Here is a 24,198-nt window from a genome sequence, read left to right on the forward strand (position 1 = left end):
ATTATGCTGGCGTTTAGACTCCGCATGTGCACAGCAAAATAAAGGAGGAACAGTTAACAAGTAGAAGAACAACCTCAAAACAACCTCAGTTGTACAGAAATATTTCACTTAAAGAAAGGATGATGTTGATCAAAAACTGGTGCTCTGTCTGCAGTGTCTTGCGAATGTTGCCACTCCATGAGGCAGCGCAACTAATTTGTTTGACTATTTTAATTCGTGCCACAAAGCTTTGTAAGAAGAGTGCAAAGCCAAATCCGAATGTCATCCAAGGCTAAAAATTATTCTGGGAGTCTTTGCCAGTGCTACACATATGAGAAAGGATCCAAACAGCAGGGAGAAAGCAGCGACATGATAGCTTTTCACCTCACCAAAGACAGGATACTAATTACCACAATTACTGAAGATAGTTTTAAAAACAATTTCTTGACAAATAGTGTGTTACACCATTACACACCTGTATTTCTCAAGTTATCATCCAAGAGCTGTATGAAAAATGCAAAGTTGCCATGTGGAATATCATGCAGCTACAACAGACTTGATTTCCATCTGGACAGCAAAGCCTTACATAAGTCTGACCATCGCCGTCTGCAAACGGCATTTTGCCTGGATGACCAAACAAGTGACAATATTGCAGCAGGAATGAAACATGCATTGGCTGTGTGAGGCCTTGATGTCAGATGTAGGTTTGTGGTTAACAAAATGAAAGCTGCCGCCTGAATGTGTGGACCAGGCAGCACAGCTTTTCACACAAACCGCATCTTTCAGTTAGTAAGTTACACCCATGCTAGATTTACTAAGCAGTTTTTTTCCATATAGAAATATTTAGTGCAAAAAACTGAACATCACAAAAGAAGTTGTTTTCAACATCCCATAGCCAAAGTCTGTCTACCTCATTTCTCCGAATAGATTTATGTTGTTACCATAATGTTTTTATGTATTTTGCATGAAACATTATTTTTACTTGTACAGTTTCTGTACAGATCAAATATTTTCCAACTTTCTACAAATCTGCTGAAAGTAGGGCTGGGCGATATGGCAAAAAAATAAAATCTCGATTTTTTTTTTAGTCATCTTGGACAATTACGATTTCAATCGATTTTTGTTGTTTCTTTGCAGTCTGTTTACTATGACTAGTGCTAGCCATGACTAGGGTTGCCACCTTTCAGAAAAGAAAATAAAGGACGCCCACCACGACTCCTCGGGGCCACAGTTCAGTAAAATTGAAAAGACATTCACGGATTCAGACTTCCAGCAGTGATTCTGGTGACAGGACTGTGTATCAGAGTGAGGTTATTGAATATTTGTGTCTCTCTTCGCTGTTGCAGCAGTTTTGCAATTTGCAGGCGGTCCCTGTTCACAGCCGGCTGCTCATAGACACCAATGTTATTTCTGCAACTTCAAAGACAGCTACTTTTGATAAAACTGGGCTTGCAGCACATCATCTGCCTTACAACGATGGGAAAGAGGCATCGTTTATGTTTTGACAACCTATATCTAATGTGCTATTGATGCTGCAACTCTGAATCTGTGAATATCTTTCCAACTTTACCAAACGTGGGGCCACAACCACCCAAGGAGTGGTATATTTAATTCTGAAAAAAGCATTTAGTCATACTTAAAGCTTTAAGTGCTTTATTAACACAAAACTAAGAGTTTGGTATTGTTTGATGATCACAGGTTCTGTCTAAAAAGATGTGGCATCATTTTAAACAGTGAAACCATACTAATAAAATGTAATGGCCAACCAGTGTGCAATACTGGATTCTGCAAAAACTGAATGCAGAAAGCTGGACAAAGAAATTCTCTACAGATATTTTTCCCATCTAAAGCTCTTCTTAACACGATGAATGTATTAACTTATTTATGTGTGTATGAATGTATTTACTGATTTATTTATTTAGTACCATTAACATATCAGAGTTCTGAGTGAGTTTTTCTTTAGATAGGTAAAGGCCATTTATTGATCACATATAGGCTATTACATAAATGATATTTAAAATACTATTAAACAACTTAGGCATTTATTGAGTCACTACTGTAGAGTCTACGGCCACATTAGTCTGACTATAATCATCCTCTGGTAAATTCACAACCATGTACTGATGTCTCTTACCAAAGGGACTTCAGGAGATGATTAGATGATGATAAACTGTGACCTGCTGGTTGGGTTCTCTCTGTTCTCATGGTTCTTACATGTTGGTCTCCTGATGCTGCCTTACTTCAATTGGTCTATGAGCAACAGAAACCACAGTTTGCCCTGTACCTATTGCCAGGGTCCCAGTCTTCCCACTCACGCCTGTGCTTTTGAAAACGTTTTTGCTTCTTTGGACGTGGTGGAGTTTTGGGTGTAGACATTTTTAAACACGTGGGAGCAGCAGCGTCTGTAACCAGGAAACCCGCAGCAGAACCAGCAAACAGACCTGCTGAACCTCGCATCGGGTCCTCGCTACTTAGGTCTAAGGAAGATGAAACTGGCTGCCCTTAATATTTCCTGTGTTTTACTTTCTTTATTATGCAGTTTTGATGCGTGTGTGACAGATGTGTATGGGACATTTATGAAAATACGGAACAATTAGCGTCTCGCATTGAATCAATACGGGAAAAGTGCCCGCAGCTACGGGAGTGCGGCATAGGGTTGCCACCTGTTCCTTAAAATACGGAATCGTCCTTTATTTGACTATTAATTGTAGCGTCCCGTATTGATCCTAAGCCACACTCCCGTAGCTGCGGGAACTTCTCCCATTCTTTAGGGTGCCTCTGCCGGAGGTGCTGAAAGAGGTTAGCTGTGCCGCTACTCTTCGTTTTCACAGTACTTTTGCAAACCTTGCACATGACTGTAGTTTGCTCTGTGTCAGTCTTGTCAAAGCCGAACCACTTCCATATAATCGATGTAACATGAGGCCCTTTTCTCGCGACCAACTCTTCGTCTGCTGTTCTGTCCGCTATGACGGGGGAGGGGGTGTGAGTGTTTTGGCGGAAGGAGATGAGCGGCTGAAGCAAACCCCAGTTCACAAGTCGTGAAAGGCAGAAGAAGAATCTGTATTGTTATATATTTAAGCTCGCCTCGATTTTACGATTTTGCAAATTTTCAAATCGTCAGGTTTTGAAAATGCGAATTAATCGAATTAATTCGATTAATCGCCCAGCCCTAGCTGAAAGTATGAATTCTAGTAGATAGTCAAAGACTCGCAATGTAAAGTTCGTAGGCTCATACAGTGAGGCTCACTATCAGAGAGTGGGAAAGGTTTAACAATGACCTCAGAGGCCCAGGCCTCATAAGGCTCCTTGATAACAGCGTCTGTGATTGGAATGAGATTGAGCCTACACCTGCGTAACCACTCAGAACTCCAATGCAGACTCCCTGCAGCGTTGTTTTTCTTTTTGCACCAATTGCAAACAGCAAAACTTTACCAAGTGCCTCTTTGACAGACGCCGCCTAGGCTGGTTGCTCATGTGGAGAGCTGAACTTGAGCTAGTCATTGTTGCCGCCTTGAGCTAGGCTTCATTTCACCCACTGCCAATCAGCCTCTGGCTCTTTTCCTTTAATCCTCACTTTTCTTACACGCACAAGCACACTTTATGTTTAAGAGTGAGCCTCACCATTAATACACAGTCTGCTGCTATTCCCACAACACCATAGAAACAAACAAAAACACACACTCCGCTAATATTGTGGTACCATCAAGTACATTTTAGATCAGAACAAGTAACAGTGAAGGGGTTTAAGTTAATTTAATTTCTTTGAATGATGTTTCAACACAAGCTGAGTAAATATAATAAGATGTTTAAGTCTGGTTATCCTGATGAATGTGGAACAGAACCAGACGTAATTTCAATATACCAGCAATGAGACAGCGTGTTCACTTGTATTCAAGTTGTGCGTTTCTGTTACATATTCATGTGTCACAGGTTGTTCTCAATGTTTTGAGGTCTATAGTAAAAATAATTTCAAAATCTGCTCAACTTTTTTGGAGTTGCACTACTGTAATTTCAGGCACTTTTCTGTAGGCAGTAACATTGGGGAAATAAAAAGTCAATTTGGCTGTTAAACCGAGGGGATGACAATTCAGCTAAAGGCTCAATGATGGATGACTCAGACCAGCACTTTAAAGAGGAGCGCAGGTTGAAACTTTACAGTTCAGTAAAGCCTTCGGACTTACAGAAGTTGGGGTTAAAATTCCCTGTGCTGACATACAGCTTTTGTAACTCTTCATTTAAACTGCAAACTTTCTAAACTACTGCTGCATTTTTGCTTCAACCCCAAGAGAAGTTGTTGAGGAAAAGGCTTGAGTCTTACTCACTAATTGGACATCCAATTTTATGAAAAATGAACTTCTAACTTCATACCAAACTTCTTTTGAAAAATGTAGGAGTTTGGACTCCTGCAACAACAGAGCAAAAGCAATAAAGAAGCAGCAAATGTGTTAGGACCGATGTCTCAAATGCACTGTGGGTAAAGTATGGGACTAACGCTGCTGTCAGACCAGCCATATAGTCAGAAGTGCTGCTGTTAGATGTAACTTTCATTCCCTGTTAAACCTATGTCTATTCGGCCATTTTGTGAATTACTTATCTATAAAATGGGAGAAAATAATAACAAATAGCCATAATCACTTCCAAGTCCAAGTCAACATATTCAATTGTTTTAGTCTGAGCAATGATAGAGTTGGAAATGATAGGAAAATGAACAAAGCAGCAGTTATTCATGAAGAAACAAAAATCAGCAGATATCTGGGATTTTGTCTGACAAATTATGTTAAGGATTAATCCATTCACTGTTGTTTCTTAGTAAAATGTCAGAAAGTGGTGAAAAATGCTGCAATCCCAATTTAAATATACACAGTACTGTGTCAAGGCTGCTCAGTCATTGTAAGATTTCCAACGGATAAGTTGGCAGCGGTCGATTTATAGCAGGATCATGTGATCATCAGCAGGCGGCTGACGTAGTGTTCCCTTGAAGCCATAGTTATGCCGCTAAGTTACAATGATACAGAAATCTCTAACGAATCTGTAGATCCAAACTATAAGCTGCATCACTTGGTCCTTGTGTCATTTCTGACCATTCCTGAAAATATTGCCTGTTTTTGAGTAATGTTGGTAACAGACAGACAAACGTACGCCGATTGTCACATAACTCTGCTGCGTTCCTTGGCGGAGTAATTACAATTTTGCCTTAAATCACATCTTGTCATCAAACCAATCAACTGGCTGTCAACTGCATATCAGCCAGGGCAATCCTGTAAAACAGAATCCTTAAGCCTAAGCATACAGTGCAGAGAAACACACATTTTACCCCCACAGACACATGGGGGAAATGAGAAATTTATACGACATGCTGAGGCAAATGAGACACGCATGCAGACTCACAGATACAAAGCCAGAAACCAAAGAGTGTCTGCATGTCTACAGTTTGATTCTGGTTGACACAGACGACAGACATTTTCCCCTAAATTGGCATCTTTCTCCCCTCCCTCTCTCCCTCCCTCCCCCAGCAAAATCCATTATGCATCCCTTCGCTGCCTGTGCTTTCTTTCATCATTCCTCCCCAAAACACATATTAAGCACAACAGTCTCTTTCCTGCATGGTGCAGAAAATACAGGAATAGTGTGAGAGACACTAAACATGCAGCAAAGAGATATAACCAGAGACAACCCGGAGAAAGACTATGGCAAAGAGACCAGCTTTGTTTGCCATCTGAAGCAGAGGACATTGATTTTCTTTTTAATCGGTCTGGGAGTCAGGCAGACCTACACTGCAACACACACACACACACACACACCTCTAACCCCAAGTAAGACTGTAACTGAAGAGACAACAAAACACACAGGTGACATTTGATCAGCAGAAAAACAGAAACACAGGCGCAACCTACACACTCCCCACATGTTCCAATAGATGAATTATTCATCAATTCAAAGAAAAAAACAAAACAACGGTATCATGTGTGAGGCTCTGAAATATCAGCCACACCAATGCCATCTCATTCGACACTGCATCTTGCAGCAGCTAAACATATGTGAAGCTGTAGAAGCTCTGATGTAATGGTCACCGGTTACATTAATTTAGTAGAAACTAGCGATTACAAATGAGAAAATAAAAATCACAATAGCTTGGACTGAAATAATCAAATCAAATCTGGTAACAAAAACAACTCAATAAAATCACAAAATCAATCATAATTTTTTAAACTAAGAAGCAATTCAGATCTGACTCAGCAGGTAAAACATCAGTTGTCTGTAGCTACTGTTGCCTAAAAGCTGACGACATCCAACTGCAGGCTAGCATACACGACCCTAAATAAGCTTCTGTGTGCGATAAAGTATTAACTTGAGGAGAGTTTCTTTACACTACACAGACAGGCCTACGCTGCCAACTTTAACCTGTAGTTAAATGAGAGACATGGACTCCTGCCAACAGGCTACACCTTGTCCTACTCTTTATCACATTTAGGTGCAGTCGTCCTCTGTAATTGAGTAGGTACATGAAACAGCTCAGAGTGAACTAAGAGCAGAAGCTTACACATCAGCAGAATGAAAACAGGGATAAGTCTCACTCTCTGTCCTTTTAGCTTGCCGTGAGAAAATGGAGGGATTAAGGACAGATGGAGAAAAAAAGAAGATAAGCAGAAGAAAGAATTATCAGAAGAGAAGGTAGGAATAAATAAGAATAAAGCAGGAAGGAGAGACAAAAGAAAGTAGAAAGTCAAATGAAAAAAAGAGGATTCATGAGATTTTGCAGGAAGAGGAGGATAAAAGAAGAGGGTAAATGATGGAGAAAGAAGACAAAAGATTAAAGAAGGTATGCAGAGATGAATAAAAACAGGGAGACAGCAGGATAAAAGAAAGTGTTTCCTCACCGATTAGGATGGAGGCGATACTGGTGGGACCAAGGCCTAGTGGGGGGCGCCGCGCCTCCTCTCTGACCATCAGAGATTCTCCACAGAGGATCTGGAGGTGGGAGGTGAAAGCGTGGCTGAGGACAGCACTCAGCTGGGCCCAACGCATCGACCGGTCGACCGACACTCTGCCCAGCACCACCTGGCAGCTGGACACCCCCTTTGCCTCCTCCAGGACCTCCATGGGACACAGGGACCCTGTTTCTCCCCCACCTGAACAGTGGAGATGCACCAGAACCCGGTACAAATCTGGGGGAGGGACAGGAGAGAAGGACAATGAAAGAGGGAACAAAGACAAAGAAAGGAAGGAGAAGGAGAAACATTCATCGTGAAGTAGACACTTGTACTATGCATATTTAAATAGTAAATTAAGGGGGAAAAAAGTTACAGGATTTACCAATCGTCTTTTTGTAACATTTAAACAGCACGTTGAAAAGCAAGTCTTCTTGTGTGCTTGTAATTTAATGTGTCTTTTAATCATCTCTCTTTGAGAAGTAGACCTCTGCGAGCAATTTGGTGTGCCATGTCTTGCTCAAGGACACTTTAACCACCAACATAGCAACAAAGAGATAATGTACTCTTTCACCTTTCTCCACCACCAACTCCATCATGATTGTGTGCAGTCTTCTTATGCAGTGAGAAAATACTGTAGACATTGCAGCTCATTATTTGTTTTACCTTCAGATGAGGTGGTTCTGATTTTCTGGCTAAAACGCTGATGCTAACACTCGTTATGATCGGCTCAGTGCTTGTGTTATTTGCTGGGTTGAAACCAATATAAAACAAAAAAAGCACTCAGAGAGTGCAGCACTCCACCAAGTCTGCTCAGTCCAATGATTTCCGACGGATGAAATCTTTATAAAATTTGTGGTCTGCAGTGGTCAATTTGTAGTAGGATCGCAATCATGTGATTGTCACCAGGCAGCTGATATAGTATTCATGTGTAGTCATAGTTACAGTTACGACATGCTACTATCTTGCAATGATACAGAAATCTTTAACAAATCCATGGATCCAAGCCACATCACTGCCAAAATCTAATCAATTGGTCCTTGTGTCCTTTCTGACCTGCCCTGCAAATTTCATCCAGATCTGTTTGTCCTTCTTGAGTAATGTCGCTAACAGACAAACAGACAAACAGACAGACAAACTAACGGCAATCGTCCCATAAGTTTGCTGCGTTCCTTGGCGGAGTAACAACAAAAGCGGGTCTGAATCTATATTTCTTTAACACACAGGGCTCATTCAAACACACACATTACAGCAGGAGGCAACTCACGGAGGTTTTCAAGTAGATCTTTGCAGTCGTCAGTTGCCACGTCATGAATAGTGCGATTACATTTATCCCTCCTCTCGATGTCCTGCTCCCTGTGGCTGCACAACACCTCGAGACAGTCCTATACACACAAATACACATCACAAAACAATGTATGATGAAAGAGTTTTTCTTCCAATGCACAGGGCATGTTCGTGCTCTCAATAAGAACAGTCTGTATGCTCTGTACAAGGATATCTTGTGCGTTCTGAAAGTAAGTATCAATGAGGTCTTCATTTATATTCCAGTCAGACACTCCAGTCTAGTCTGGTGTCTCCTGCACTCATTTAAGCTGAATGGGATGTTTCCAGCCAGCAAGGTCAGCAATCCCATTAGCCTGAGACGATGGAGACTGGCAGGGCTGGACATTTGTGGAAGATATAGTGGACGAAGTACAAGCCAGCTTGCAGGTATAGAGTCACTGTACTGTACATAAATACAAACAACGATGGAAACCTTACAGTATGGAGTGCTGAACAGCAGCAGATTGTTTTGAAACCCAAGAGACTGAGTTAACTTTGTTGCAGGCTGTCATTTTTAGCCTCACTGAGCAACAATTCAATGATAACATTTCAGAATAATATAATTCAAGTGGTCTGAGAGAAAACAAACTTCTGTGCCTCCTTCTTGCACTGTTTTCAGGCTATATTATACATTGCATTAGCATCTGCACGAACACATCCCAGCAGCTAGATAGAAAGCCTGATTTAGTGACAGAAAGAGTTGCTATTCCAGGACTGGAAAAACTGCCTACACTGGAAAGCAACCCCAAAAATGGAAGATGAACTTATACCACCTGAGATTAAGTCATGGCAAGTGAAGATAACGTTCAGCTGCATGAAAAGCCGGATCACACGACAATTTGCTGAATTGGCTGGGTGAGAGTTGCTTCTAGGTCACTGTAGAGCAACTCATCTAACCCTCTCGGTCCATATAATGGATTTTCATTTTTAAAAACTCACTTAAGTTCACAGGGCCATGGTAAGTCCTAAGCTGTACTCCAAATACTTTGTTAGTTGTGAATTGGCTGCTATAATACAGGTATAGAAAACCTTGAAGTCAACATAGTGCAAATACCTCCCTACGAACTACAAGCAGTTCATATAATATTACAACCAGTGAAAAGTACATTTAAAAATGGTATTTTTAAAGTGTTTAATTACAAAGGGTCCTAAGGATTTTGTGAATGTTGAGAACATTTTTCAACCCCATCCAGGGAAAATACCAGATTGGTTAATATTTGAAGGAATTACAAACATAGTTAAATTTAGTGGGCCCAACCTCAAACATTTTTGACTTAAAAAACATATTCCGCTGGACTTAATTGAAGTTTTCAAATGTTCTTTTCCAATAAAACTGATTACATGAACTGAGACAGTTAGATGAAATGGCATGAATTTACCTAATGCTTACACATACACTATCGTTCAAAAGTTTGGGGTCACCCAGATAATTCCATGTTTTCCATGAAAACTCACACTTTTATTTATGTGGTAACACAATTGCACAAGGGTTTTCTAATCATCAATCAGCCTTTCAACACCATTAGCTAACACAATGTAGCATTAGAACACAGGAGTGGAAATGTTGGAAATGTTCCCCTGTCACCCTACATACACATTCCATTAAAAATCAGACATTTCCAGGTAGAATACTCATTTACCACATTAACAATTTCTATGCTGTATTTATGATTAATTTAATATTATCCTTATTGAAAAAAACTGCTTTTCTTTCCAAAATAAGGATATTTCTAAGTGACCTCAAACTTTTGAACGGTAATGTACATATATATATATATATATATATATATACACATATATATCAGCATGTTTGGTGTGACAAAGGACAGAAAGGAGAGAGCTGCAAGAGAAGGACAGTATTTACAAATTGTGGAGGGGATTTTTTTGTTTATTTGTTTTTTGTATAATTTATGCATAGCCCAACTCTAATACAGGGGGACTGAGATAAAGCTGACTGTCACACATTTCTAATGTATATTATTGAACTATAAAGTTGATCTATTTAATGTGTTGCCTACAAGAGAAAAAATTCAAATCTGAGTCTCTATTCACTTTATTTAAGTCCAATATTTTCATTTGCTGTTCGGTGAATCACCAGATTGATGAATGTTGTAATCGAAAACTATGAACAAGATGAGGTTGAAAAGCTCTGCAAAGCTGCATTATCGACATGTCCTAATAGTGACAACACTGGGAACAGATGAGTCATTCTAATCACTTTTTTGATAGTATTTTCACCTTGAGGCCCAGGGCAGCAGCCATGTGTGCAGCCGTCCAGCCGTCACTGTTGGCCTGATTCAGCAGGGCAGCAGGCAGTGTCAGGGTGGCGAGGGGGTCAGGGGTCACAGTGGAATCACCCTGAATTGGGTGGCAGAGGAGGAGACGTAGCGTGTCCACGTGTCCTGATCGCACGGCTGCATGTAGGGCTGTGCAGCCGTCCTGCAAAGAAGTACAGATGAGTTTGTCTGCATACAGTTACTATTGAATTTAAAAGGACAGAATCCATTAGTGACATTTTATGGCCATGAGTTCTACTGAAGGAGTCCCAGGCTGAATTTTTCAAAATGCAGCATTAGTCATATTTGTTCAAAATATAACTAATGTGATTTTGCCTTTTATTCTCCCTCTTTTAGAAAATGTATAATGCAGAAATTTGTTTTGAAGTCAAGATAAGCCAAGAACTGTCAACTTATGTACCATGTTGGATCATTTTAGGACTGCGACAAAGAATTACTTTCCTTGCTGATTCATCTGTCGATTATTTTCCATATAAAGTATAAATGACCAAATTCTTCACTACTGACTATAGCAGTGAAAAATGACCATAATGGGTGCAGTACAGAGACCAAAATGACATAAGTGTCTTGTTTAGAATGTCATTGAGTGCACAGGAACAGAAACAAAATCAGTGCTGATTAATATTCTATCAATTAATAAAGTAATGAGCCAATTTTTTCAGCTATAATCCATACACATTCAAATTCTCCATAAATCTCTTTGGGCTGATTTTAACAGAGAATCCTTGATGAGAACAAATCATTATAAACCTCCACTCAACAGGCAAGTTGTGTTCTGCGCTTCAAGAGGACACTGATCAATGCAGTTTACAAAGAACAATGTGTTTGGGGGCAAACCGTGGCAGAAAATGTTGTATTTCTGGCATGGTTTGTACGTTATTATATCATGGTATTTTTTCATCAGTTTTTAAACTTTTAATACTCAGGACAAAAAACAAAACATATAGAGACAGGTAAAAATGAGCAATTACTGTACCCCACATTCAGACTGTACTCTTAACCCAGTTTAGAACTCCGCCTTCATGTTAAATCATTACGTTTGACCCCACACACTAGCCAACATCTTCTGTGGGCTAAAATTACCACTGTGCTGAAGAGGTTGGCTATGCTATAGAGACTCTGGCAGCTCTCTGGCTCAGCAGGGAAGCCAGGCTAAATGTAGAACAAAGCAGGTAACTAAAATAGTGGCTAATCACATGCTGCCACGGCAACTAACAGGCACCTATGGTTACCACGGAGACTCATGAAGCCCATTTATCAATGGGCTCACACCAATCACACCCCCAAACCCAGGTGAATCCTTAAATCTTTTCTGTGAAGCAGGCTAAGTGTGAAACAATGAAGTGTTATCAACAGTGACACGATGTGAGAAATCAAAGGGACAATGAGGAAACAAGGTGACTATGCTGGTTTTTTATGAAGGAATTACATTCTGTCAAGCATTTTACTTAATAAATGCTCTGAGCTTTTTCAGTCGAAATTAATATAAAAATATTTTAAAAAGAATGCGTCTCTTCTTTGAAATAATAAACAATGATCTTATAAGTGTGACTGCAAAAAAGATTCATAACACAAATTAATTCAAATCCGTAAATTAAAAAATTATCTAGAAATGTGAAGAAATTTTTTTTTGACAATAGAAAAGCACAAAGCAGACATTCAGGGCTGTCTGTGTAATTTACAAGGTAGGACATGTTTACTTATCGGATCAAGTCAAAAATAAAACACTGTGATTGGTACATTTTATGAGGCACATGTTCAGCCAATGGCCAGTACAGAGGACCTACCGTCGTGATGAGCGAGCGATCGGCTCCAGCGCTCAGCAGGACCTGGGCACAGTCCATCCTTCCTGCCTCGCAGGCCAGGAAGAGGGAGGTCTGCCCCCCCGCCGCCACCGAGTTCACAACAGCTCCTGCAGTCAGCAGCTCCTCCACACAGCTGGAGGGAGAACAGCAATGTTACCAAATCAGGTGCGCCAACAGGCAAATTAAGAAAATATTTCAAACGGAGAAATATAAACCCATCAATGCAGGTGCATAGTGCCAGATGAGGCTCATTATGTTTTTCATATTTGCATTTTAAGGAAGGGTAGGTGTAATAAATCTTCATCTGACAGTAACGCATCATTATATGGCAGCTTAGACAACTCTTTTAACTTCATATTTTGGAATTTCATTTGACTAAAATAAATGGCAAAAATCTGAATTGAGAAGAGATGAAAGATATAAACAACTGTGGACTACCACACAGTTAGGTAAATCAGTTTTCTTTTAGAATTTGTTTTCCTTTCAGCAGTTATTTGCAGTTCTTCTAACTCATAATACAATACCACCTGTTCAGAGACAAGGGAAGACATCATTCAGTCCTCCACCAGTCGTGAAGCAGAATGACATTACAAGCACTGAGTCACAGCTACAGAAAAATCAGTTAGCACCATAAAATAAACTCGCAGTGTATGTGTGCCTCTGTATCAGCATGCCTTTTGGATATCCCACTCTATAAATAACGTGGTGATCAGATATTACAACACTGCACATTCCCCAGCTGGTCCAGGGCATCGTGTTTTTTGGCAAGCACACTCACTCCACTGTGGCTGACACAGTCTGGCTGTAAGCTGGGGATTCATCTTGGCAATATGTCAAGATCAATATGAGTGATCAGAACTGACAGTGTAGCTTATACAGTGTAGGAGCAGATGTTTCCCCCATCTTTAATAATTAATACCTCGTGGTCTGGTAATATTTGAGGAGGACAAACTGAGAGGAAATAACTGGGTTTATTTTAGAAGGCAAATCTTGTCTCAGCTTGACAGTTTATACTATACGGGCTTAAAGCCACCAGCTGAAACTGGTGTGGTGACAGTACTGAGCAGACACGCTGGTACTGCTTTTGGCACCGAAACCCAACATGGTTACCAACATCAGCCTAGAGGTCATATTTCACACACTGGAGCTTCCAGATGCACTTGTTTTCCAGCAAAATATGTGTAACGAATCATCAACTGACGAAACACGGATTCATATTTAGTATGATTTCAGGGACTAGAGAGACATACAAGATTAAAAAAAAGAGATTAAAGCATTGGTATCAGAGTTTTGGATGGGTGGTCAAACTAAACAAGCAATGTGAAGACATGTCTGCTTGGAAACTGAAAATGGCCATTTTCACTGTTTTAACACATGTAGCATTTTATAAATACAGAATACAACAAAAATGAGCACAACCCCTGTGAAATATCATTTGAATGTCAAATAATTTCAAATTGTATAAACTCTCAATAACGGCATTATTCCTAAGTTGAACAGAAACAGTCATCAAGGATCAATAAACAACACAACTGTGATCACTGAAACTAAACTGAGTACACCTGCAATTTCCAATTAACCCAACTGAAACTGAACTGTAAATTCCAGACCATTCACAGTTTTGGACCTTTGGCCTGTGTCTATTTGCATGTTTACATGAGTCCACATGGAAAATAATTACGTGGAGAACTGGAAAAATGGACTATAAAACTATTAAAGATGGAAAACAAAACAAAAGAACAACAACCAACTAACAGTCAAAAAGGTGAACAAGTGCATCAGACTTGCACAAAGGGTCATCAAAGGAAATCAGACTTTCTGTGACAGCTCAGACAGTGTGAAGAACAGTGCATAAGATCAGTCCCTGCTAAATAAAATGAAAAGAAGCCTGTTGAAGATTGGGAGCATGCTCCTTCATCAGATGATGGTCCAAACATATCTGTCTGAACAGGATGGGGTCCAACACGTTTCACATGAATCTGTCTCTAAGGCTGCCAGAGCAAAGTCCCAATAGTGAGGCACAGAGGTGAAGGTTTGATGATACTGGAGCACAGAAAAGTGTTTGGGAGATAACATGTATAGATGGCACTATATGTGTTTGTGGAAATACCAAAATACTGACTCCCAGTTTGCACAAGCTTGGCAAAAGAGAAATATTCCAGCATGGTAATGGTTCAAAGCATAATGTGATATCAAACAAGAGTTTCTAAAGATGAAAAAAAGAGAAATCTATGACCTTGACAACTATGATGCCTAATTTGAATGTGATGGAACACCTTTAGGGTATTTTTAAGACAACCACAAACACAAAGAACACAAGAGCAACACAACCCCTCCAGCAGCTCACAAAATAATCTAAGAAGAATGTGCAAACATCCCTCCAGAAATATTACATCCTGCATGGTGAGGAACATTGACTCTACCATGAAAAATAAAGGTGGACATACAAAACACTGAAAAAATAAAAGACAAGCGCAGATACCCTACTGTTTAAATCATAAGCAATGAAACTGCAGTAAATTGATGCAATGTTCAATAATCTGATATTTAACTGCTATAACACAGCAGTGCACACATCTGTTATATACTAAAATAACTAATAAAAACAAAAACAAAAAAATGACTTAAGCATGGTATCCCTAGCTAGCATGCTTCAATGCCATGTGGGCTTACCTGCTGTGGCTGTGAGCAGCAGCAAAGTGTAAAGGTGTGAATCCATTTTCATCTGAAACATCAGCAGGCGATCCCGAAGACAGCAGCAGCTTCACACAATCTGACAGAAAGAATGACAGAGAGGGAGGGACGATAATGTTGCAGCCTGCTGCTGTACAGCGTGAAACATGAATGAATATCTGTAACAAAAAACAATAAGCACAGCCTAAAACAAACTGAAGAAAACTACAAAAACATCTCATAGTGAGGGACCGCAAACACCTGTACACAGCAGAGCATAGCAACCACTTCATGCTGTTGTCTTGGATACTGAAAGTAGTGTAATAGGCATGATATGTCACCAAAAAACGAGTCAATTTCCGAGAGCACCTTTTATGAATCACTTGGCCGGTATTCAATTTTAATTTTTAAAAAGTTACTTCAGTGATTAATAGATACAGTCCTGCCTTGTTAAGCCAAAGCTCAGAGGGCAGAGCAGCTGTCTTTTGCTGTCCATTAGTCTAAAGTAAACAAGTACCTCCTAATTCCAAAACAACAGTAACTGTCTGGGCATTCCACTGCTACATTTCCCATGAGTCTTAAACACTGGTGGTCTTTAATCTCGGTTAAAATGACAGTTAATTCAAATGTTACTTACCAGTACAATAGTACAGTACTCATTTATCTTAGAATACAGACAGAAAGCCCCATTAAAATGTTCCAGCTTTTGAAAAAGACTGATGAAAGAAACCTTTTATGAGAAATTACACTGAACATTGAGACCAAGTGGAACAAATGCTGAACCAAAAGTGGGGCAGGACTTCGACTCTCTCTAGTGCATGTGTACAAAAATAGCTTCATATATTCCACATATAAATACCAGCAACAGTGTACGCACATCAAGTACTACACTAGAAAAACAAGACGGACAGTCTCAGAAGTCAGAGTCTGGTGTTCTCTTTGTTGATGGAAAGACATTTATCGGTCATTAGTGGAAGGTTTATGATATTTCATGCTAATACATCACATACTGTACCATCTGGTTTAAACATATCAATATGTGTCTCTGTTTTAGAGATGTACCTTTTATGTATAAAAAGAGTGAAGGAGGAGAAGTAAACGGGACTCAGACCTGGACTCTTGGGTGTGTTTGTGTAGTTGTGAGAATTTGTGTCCTCTCTGAGCTGCCCACCTTCAAGCCTTCAGTACAGCTGTCCTTCACCTGCATTAGTCATGTTCATGGATCAATGCTTCTCATCTCACAACAGAGTGTAACTAAACATCTCAGCAGGGAAGCACATCCTGGTAGACCATCGTGTGTGTGTGTGTGTGTGTGTGTGTGTGTGTGTGTGTGTGTGTGTGTGTGTGTGTGTGTGTGTGTGTGTGTGTGTGTGTGTGTGTGTGTGTGTGTGTGTGTGTGTGTGTGTGTGTGTGGACCAAAAGGCGTATGTGTGAAAGCACCCTAAGTCATTAGCTGCATGCTGCAGGTATTTTTCTACTTGTGCATTACCATTTTCAAAATTAATTTCTATGAAATCCACAACTACAACCTCCAGGCAACAACCTGTCACTCTGAAAATTCAAAGTTTTGCTAATGATTTGGGTCATGCAGGAAAGTACACCTGCCAGTTCAGTGTATGATTCATTGTAATCACCTCCCTGCATGCAAACATGCAACAATTGCGGCTGTCACTATTTTACCAGACGATTCTTTTTATCCTTCTCATAGCTTCACCCAAGACAATTGAGACTGGGTTGAAGGAATACAAACAAGTCAGAATGCTTTTTTCCCCCCTTTTTAAGCAAATGATATTGAGGTTCAGCCAGACTATTATGTTCTACAGAATGGACTGCATAATTGAGACTAGCTCGGTACCAACGACAGAAAAGTCATCAAAGAGCTGATGGAAATACCAGTCAGATATCACGCTCAGAAGAGACCCAGGCAGCTAAAACAAGATCGGACAGACCACAGCCAAAACAAATCTTGCATCATGCCTGATGTGCATGAAACTACACGTTTGTAAACAATTCTTCCTTATGACCTTTTGACAGTGAATTTTTTTACAACTTTTGTCTCATCAATCAGAGTGCACAACCCAACAGATGATGTTTCATTTAACAAACTAATCATAGACGGTGTTTCTTTGTGAAAATCACATTCAACAATTCAAACTGCAAATAGGAAGGGAAATCTTGTATTCAGGATGACCAAGAGTATCTCATTTTCTTTTCACATAAGGTCAACAAATGCTTAAAATCATGTTTAATTTAGCTGAAATGACTTTTTCAGACTTTGTTTCTGTAGTGAGTTTTAGTTGCAGGTGGCAAGGAGGTTCTGTGGTTAGAGTCAGCTCTAACCATCTCTGGAGTGATTTTGTCATATTCCCTCCGATGGCTTCATTCACAAGACATTCAATTCTGGATCACTCACTAAACAGGTCCTATCGTCCTGACACAGTCAGGACGATAGGACCATGGTCATGGTTCGAGTCCGACCCATGGCCATTTACTGCATGTCCTTCTCTGCCTCTTCTCCCCACATTTCCTGTCTCTCTCTCTCTCTCTCTCTCCACTCTCTACTATAATAAAGGCTTAAAAAAAAGCCCCAAAAATATCTTTAACAACTGATGTTTTACAAGTCATTTCAAATGCGATAAAAGAAAAAAAATTCCATACACTTAGAGATATAAATATGTAAAATGCAGCAAAGAACAACTATTCAAAGCATTAATTTTATGCACATCTTAACTGTATGTGTGTTCACATGACATGGTATTAATGGTTACAATGGTGTCTCGTGGCCCTGTGTGTCACAGTTTTTAGACATGCTCACTGAATAATTGATCCTGTGTGAACCTTTTGTTGGTATTTTAGTGTATCACCTTCTGTTTAGCAATCAATAGGAATCAATAAGCCTCTGAGCATTCCTTGAACACTACTATTTAAAATCAATCAACCCGCTGACCAAAACCACAGATTCAGTTCACCGTCCCAATGGCCACCTGTTTAATTTATTAAATTTCTGTAGGCCTGAAGTTAGTCAGATATAAAGACAAGAAATCTAAAAAATACCACAATTAGCCAAAGAAAAATATAACTATTGATGGCTTTAAAGACACTAGGGTTGATGGACTGATGAATCCAATTTCACTGACCTGTGTGTCCGTTCTGAGCAGCAGCAAACAAGGCAGAGGTTTGGTTGAAGTTGAGGTGGACGTCTTGGTCAAGATGATCGAGCTTGTTCTCCATGGCGATGGTAGAGGTGATGTTGGTGGTAGAGGTTGTGTTGGTGGATGTGGTGGTGGTGGTGGTAGTAATGGTGGTCGGGTCTGGTTGGTTAAGCAGCATTGACAATAAAGTGACATTTCCCTGGGAAGCAGCTTGGAGGAGCAGGGGGTGCCCGCCGTCCAGGGCAGCAGGCCCACTGCCGCTTAGAGAGGAGGCTACGGAGGGACACCAGCCTGCAGGGGAAGGAGGAGCAGGAGCAGCACAGGTTAAACTAGGAGGAGGAAGAGCAGGAGGGAGAGGAAGCGACTAGAAGTGCTGAACATCGGAAAGCAAAGGAATAAGAAGGTGGAAGGGAAGGAGAGCACATCTGAGTTTCACACATTCAGTAGTACAGACTCTTTTGTCAGAGCAGCTGCTATGAGCAATGTGGGGGAATGAAGTAATACAACAACTCCAAGGTACAAGCTTGTTGAGCAGCCAAACATTGATGAAACCTACTTGTCTTTATTCTTAGAAATACCAACAATCCAAGGGTAAATCTGAAGTAATGTTAATAAAATTAATTTAAGATACACAGTCATCCGTATTGATTCATTTCAATTTGTAATGGAGTCTTGCCTTTGAGTTTTTCAATATAAACATCTGAACAGTCTGATTATCTTTTAAATTCACACTTTGATGTAAAATTGATATTGCAGCTTCTTATACATGTATAACTTCAAATTGCTTACCTTGAAAACTGACTAGACTGAACATCAAAGAGTGCGTGTCAGGAATTGCTTGGTTCGGCAGCAAAGCACCACGGGAATCAAACATTAACCCTTTAAAAGAAGGCATCCATTTGGCCTCTGTTTCTCTAGCTCGAAGCTGTTTCAACAAAACTCCCATGTGGTGGTTTTTATGTTGTGAATCAGCAGGATTATGTGAGGATTAGGAGAGAAACAGGTAAAGTGACATAGTGCAGATTTGGATTGGCTTCAGGAGGAAACTGCGGTTTAAAGGCTGCACTTAACTCGCGCTCAACATGTCAGATTATCTCTGCCTTCAGATCTGCTTCTAGACAAATTTATTTAACCAAAAGTCTAATACCTAAAAAACAGCCCCTGTTACCTTCACATTCAACCTCTTAAAACTCATGACTGGATTAAATGTCTTTTAAATATAGAAACGCATTTTAATTGAAGATTCGGCTGCTTTTAACTCTCAATTAAAAGTTCATACCCATAATGCCATGTTGTTCACTATTAAACCAAAGTATTACATTCACATTCCCCATGTGTATCTTTGGACACTTAAATTCCAAATGAATCTCAGGTTAAATAATGCTTTGCTGCATAACACAAGGTTGTAAAGTACAACCTACTGGGGGATTTCAACAGAGGTAAGGAGGTAAGCAAAAGTAGCAAAGGTTTCTCTGACCGCACACATTCTCTAAATCCCATCTGTAATTTGATCAGCTAGAGAAGCATACTGCAGCCTGGACAAAAGAGCCTGTCATCACATCCGATTAATACAGCAGCAAGGTGATAGATAGCATTCATCTTTGAGTACAACCAGTCACCCACAACATACACATTGAAGACAAGTTTTTTTTAAAAAATGATACAGGATTATTTTAAATAATTAAACACAACAAACAGACAAAGCAAAGAACAGAAAAAAAATCTAATTGCTAAACCCAACAACTGTACTACAACTACTATCTAAAGGTCTGGGCCTATTAAGAGGCAACAATACTTTTAAGCATTTTTTTTTACTGTGAAGGTTAAAAATGAGCTACAGAAGAACAGAGAAGGGAATTCTGTGCTGAAATTTTTCTCATAGACAAGAAGAAAGAAAATGAAAAAGTAAGAAAATAAAGTGGAACAACAACTCTCTCAAGGACAGGATTACGTCAGGTTACAACTTCTGCCTGAGTGGGTGGTTGTGGAGGGGAATAGGTAGAGTAAGTACAAAGACTACAAAAAACACATCTGGCTGCTGACAGGTGAGCTCGTGCCCTAGCTTAAAATTGTGATAAAATCCATCTGTGAGGGAGCAAAATTTCCTACAGACCACTCCACAGTTTTATCAGATTTGCAAGACAAAGATGTTGCAATCAGATGCAAGGGTTTAGGAAAGGCTCGCAACACTGCTGTTAACACTGCATTTTTGTCTCCAGTAACAAAGACATCATTATGTTTGTCTTACATAGACTTACATATGAAATATTAAATTTCAGCAAAGGCATCTTAGAGGGCAACAACTTCTGTCAGCCTTGTGTGACCTATTTTTTTATGGATCAGTCAATCTGATCAGCAGATGCACATTTTCTAGAAGAGCAATAATATGGCTAAAAAAACATGGTCAAGTTTTTCAGCAGATTGCCACATTCTTAGTGTTTTCTTTTGGATGTCATTTTATGTCTTTTGTTTTTGACAAGCATTTGTTAAAACAAATAGACAGAAGCTATATAATTATCAAACAAGATACATCTGCATGCAAAGAAGATGACTTTCAAAAATGCAAACAAAATTTGACACATTTTACTGGTATATTTAAGGACATTTCCAGTGTATTATAACTTGGGTCTAGTTTTTATTGTTTCTGCCACCGTTTCTTTCAGATATGATACCTGGAATCACTATTCATGTTACTAAAAAAGTTTAACAAAGCAACACTCATTAACAAACAGGGTTTAGATATGGAAGTAATGGTCCAAGCTACTAAAAGAACACCCAGGTTGTAATAAACTGGATTCATCAGATTAATCACACTACAGTGCAACCAAACATAGCGCACAAAGCAGATTAGAAGGTGAATATAAATGCTAACATTTATATCAAAAAGAATAAATTACATACAGAGTGCCATCAGTGACGGATGGTCAATGGGATGGAAGCGGAAACAGGACTGAGTGCAGGAAGTGGAAGAGTGGTCATGGCATGCTACTGGAGGATGGAAAAGGGGAAGGGAAGGAGAGAGCAGCCTCTGGCATCAGCTTCAGAGAGGATAGGGGTTACTGATAGGAAGTAATCAATCTGAACGCACAAGAGCACCAGGGGACTCTTGTCTGCCTCAGTTCAACCAAAGTCTGTTCACCCTGAAATTCTCCTTGTGCTAACCTCTAGTCTCTGAACAACAGTCAGGCACATGATAGCGACATGTTGTCAATGTCTGCTGTTGACAATGATACTAACTTAGCCAATGTGAAAACATGGGAGACGAAAGGTGCCCAGAGGGAGGACATATTAAGGGCAGAGAAAGAGAGATGAGTAGAGTGAGAATGCAGTGAGCGAAATCAGATCTTGCAAGGTAATTTAGGGTTGAGGGACAGAGTCAGTGACAAACTGAATTGACCCATGTGCTATTCTGATTTGCATTCCTGTGGTTAGACCAGTTTCCCTGTGACCTAACCACTATGCTACACTAAGCTAGGAAAGACAGTCAAAGAAAAGAGGCAGTGGGGAAAACTGGAGGGAGATGGAGCATGGAGGAGCCCCTTTACCTGATGCTGTTGCCAGCAGGCTGCCTGCTGAGGCACAGGGACTACAGGAGGATGGAGCACTAACGGAGGAGGTGGAGGGGGGGTTTATGGAGGAGGGGCTACTGACAGTGGTGGCAGGTCTGATGACTGGGGGACACTCTGCACATGCTGCTGCTGGTTGCCGCTGAGGGCCCCGGCCAGGCCCTGGGGAGCGAGAGGAGGGGCAGGCACCCACCTGAGAGGGCGTCAGGGCTGGGACCAGGTCCAGGGCGGGTTTGGGCGGCAGCTGGGGTGTGGCTGGTTTGAGCCCAGCCCCAGGGGAGCGGCTGCTGTCCCCCACCACCTTGATGGGTGGATGAGGAGGAGAGGGGGTCTGGGAAAGACCTGGCTTTTTGGGAGGTATAGGGGGAGGGTTTCCCCGGTCGATCCTGGTCACCGTAGGCGACTTGATGCCAATGGGATGGCTCAGACGGCCAGGAAAAGGGCCTCCCTCTGAGGCAGAGTGGGGCAGGCCTGGACGCAGGGGTCCAGCACCTCCAGCAGGAGGGCTGGTGAAGCGTGAGAGGACCTGTGTGACGGTGTGACGGGCTTGCTGCTTGGCAGCAAAGTTGTCACGGTTGGTAGGGGAGAGGTCACGAGCTGGAGGACTCTGGGATGCCGTGCCATTTTGGTCCTGTTCCTGGAACTTGTAGCGGGCCGCCTGGACACGTGGACTGACCCCGCTGGGTAAGCCATGGGGAGCTTGGCCTTCTGAGCCATTTTCTGTCTGTGCCAGTCCTCCTGAGCTGCTGTGGACGATTCCCCGGCCAGCTGTCTTTGGCAGGCTCAAGCCCACATAGTTGGCAGGGGTTGGTTTGACAGGTATAGTAAGGGGGGTCTTCTTGGGACCCTCCATCTCAGTGGGGGGCAGGTCCGTTTGGCAAGAAGCTGTTCGAGAGCTGATGGGCTCTGTAGCTACAGAAACAGACGTCAGAGCTTTAGGTTTGGGTGGTGCACTGGTGGCAGCAACAGGTTCTGCTCCAGTAGCAGCAGGCAGAGCAACTGCAGCACCATCCTTCCCATCGCCCCGTTCAGTCCTGAGCTGCTCCACCTGCTGCCGCAGAGTGTGACTCTCGGTCTCCTCGCGGCCCAGTCTGGCACGCAGCTGTTCACGCTCTGTGTCAAACTCCGACAGCTGCTTTTCCATCTTGGCCTCCATCTGTTGGCCGTGCTGGCGCTCGGTGCTCAGCTGCTCCTGCAGCCGGCCAGAGGTGCGACTCTCCTCATCCAGGCGAGCCTGGAGCTCGTCAAAACGCTGGGACTCCTCTACCACCCGTGTGGCAAGCTGCTTGCACTCGCGCACCAACATCATGACAATGTGCTTGTTCTTCTCGCGCTCATCCTTTAACTGTGCTGTCAGCTTGCGGTGTTCCTGCTCCAGACTCTGGAGCTGCAGCTTCTCCATCTCCAGCTGGAAAAAAAATACATATATTGTCAGTGGAAAGCAGCATACAACGATGTAGTATTTCACACCATACCAAAACATCACAATTGGATTTTAGACATCCAGTGGTTAGCTTTGGTAAATTTACATAGTTTTTGTATAGTACTAAAATGACATTGAACGTTAATGATCCACAATTTTACAACGAATTGATTACCGTACTTTTCAGTCATTTCATCACTACTCTCAAACATTCAATGCTATCAACAATGAAATAAAAATAAATCAACAGTATAAATGATAATAAAAAGTAACTCTTAGCTGCAGCCCGAGCCTCAGCATCACGTGAACAGAGAGCATGTGTGTCATTTAGTACAGAATTACCAAATGACATGTGACAATGACATGAACAGTCCTCTTTTCCTCCCCTTTTTAACACAGATCACCTGCAGTCAATCATACATCAATGATACATGAATTTAGTCTGTAATTGAGTATTCAATAGAAAAGGGAATTGCTTGCATTCAGGGGTAATGTAACCCTCCAAATTTGAAAGCTGAGTCACTTGTTAGTCACAATGTTAAAATGAGCTAAAACAGTTTTCTCAAGCATAGATAAGCCAGATTAATCAAATCAGTCCAACAGAGTATCTCAATTAAATGGACAGCCAAGATAGATGGATAAGTGCATATTTACACAAATAGACACTTTATTAATCCACAGCATAGCTTGGGGAAAGAGTCTAATTTATGTGCTCAGAGAGAGACAGTGTCTTTGCATATGGTTGAATTTCAATGACTTGTCAAAGCCCTGGCCTCTATATCTGGAGCATCGCTGCTATTGTTAGCCCAGAGTCGGCTTCACAGTGAGTAACAGGGCTTAACTGGGGCTCTCCACCCAATTGCCAAGACCCTATCACCCTAACAAGCCTCAGACAATAGAGTTGACACCCCACAACCCCGTCCCCAAACGAGACCCCCTCCCTTTCCCAGTCCACTCCTCCACTTCCCCTGTTCCAAACCATCAGGGAAAACGTATCACCACCAGCTGATGCTGAGGAGGAGCGAGGGGTTTATAAGCAAGGGGGAGC

At 41.2% G+C, this 24,198-nt stretch overlaps 1 protein-coding gene across 1 annotated transcript in view; it reads right to left on the minus strand.

Moving 5' to 3' along the window:
- cttnbp2 (cortactin binding protein 2) overlaps positions 1 to 24,198 on the minus strand; it is a 104,919-nt gene that overhangs the window by 21,764 nt on the left and 58,957 nt on the right. Inside the window, exons 4-10 of the mRNA XM_022208474.2 lie at positions 21,707 to 23,135; positions 18,147 to 18,452; positions 15,010 to 15,109; positions 12,319 to 12,469; positions 10,473 to 10,673; positions 8,176 to 8,293; positions 6,858 to 7,145 (exon numbers count right to left, since the gene is read on the minus strand). Coding sequence (XP_022064166.2) covers positions 6,858 to 7,145; positions 8,176 to 8,293; positions 10,473 to 10,673; positions 12,319 to 12,469; positions 15,010 to 15,109; positions 18,147 to 18,452; positions 21,707 to 23,135 — 2,593 coding nt within the window. The remainder of the gene's footprint in view (positions 1 to 6,857; positions 7,146 to 8,175; positions 8,294 to 10,472; positions 10,674 to 12,318; positions 12,470 to 15,009; positions 15,110 to 18,146; positions 18,453 to 21,706; positions 23,136 to 24,198) is intronic.

Source organism: Acanthochromis polyacanthus, chromosome 8, assembly GCF_021347895.1.
Source record: "Acanthochromis polyacanthus isolate Apoly-LR-REF ecotype Palm Island chromosome 8, KAUST_Apoly_ChrSc, whole genome shotgun sequence".
NCBI lineage: Eukaryota > Metazoa > Chordata > Actinopteri > Pomacentridae > Acanthochromis > Acanthochromis polyacanthus.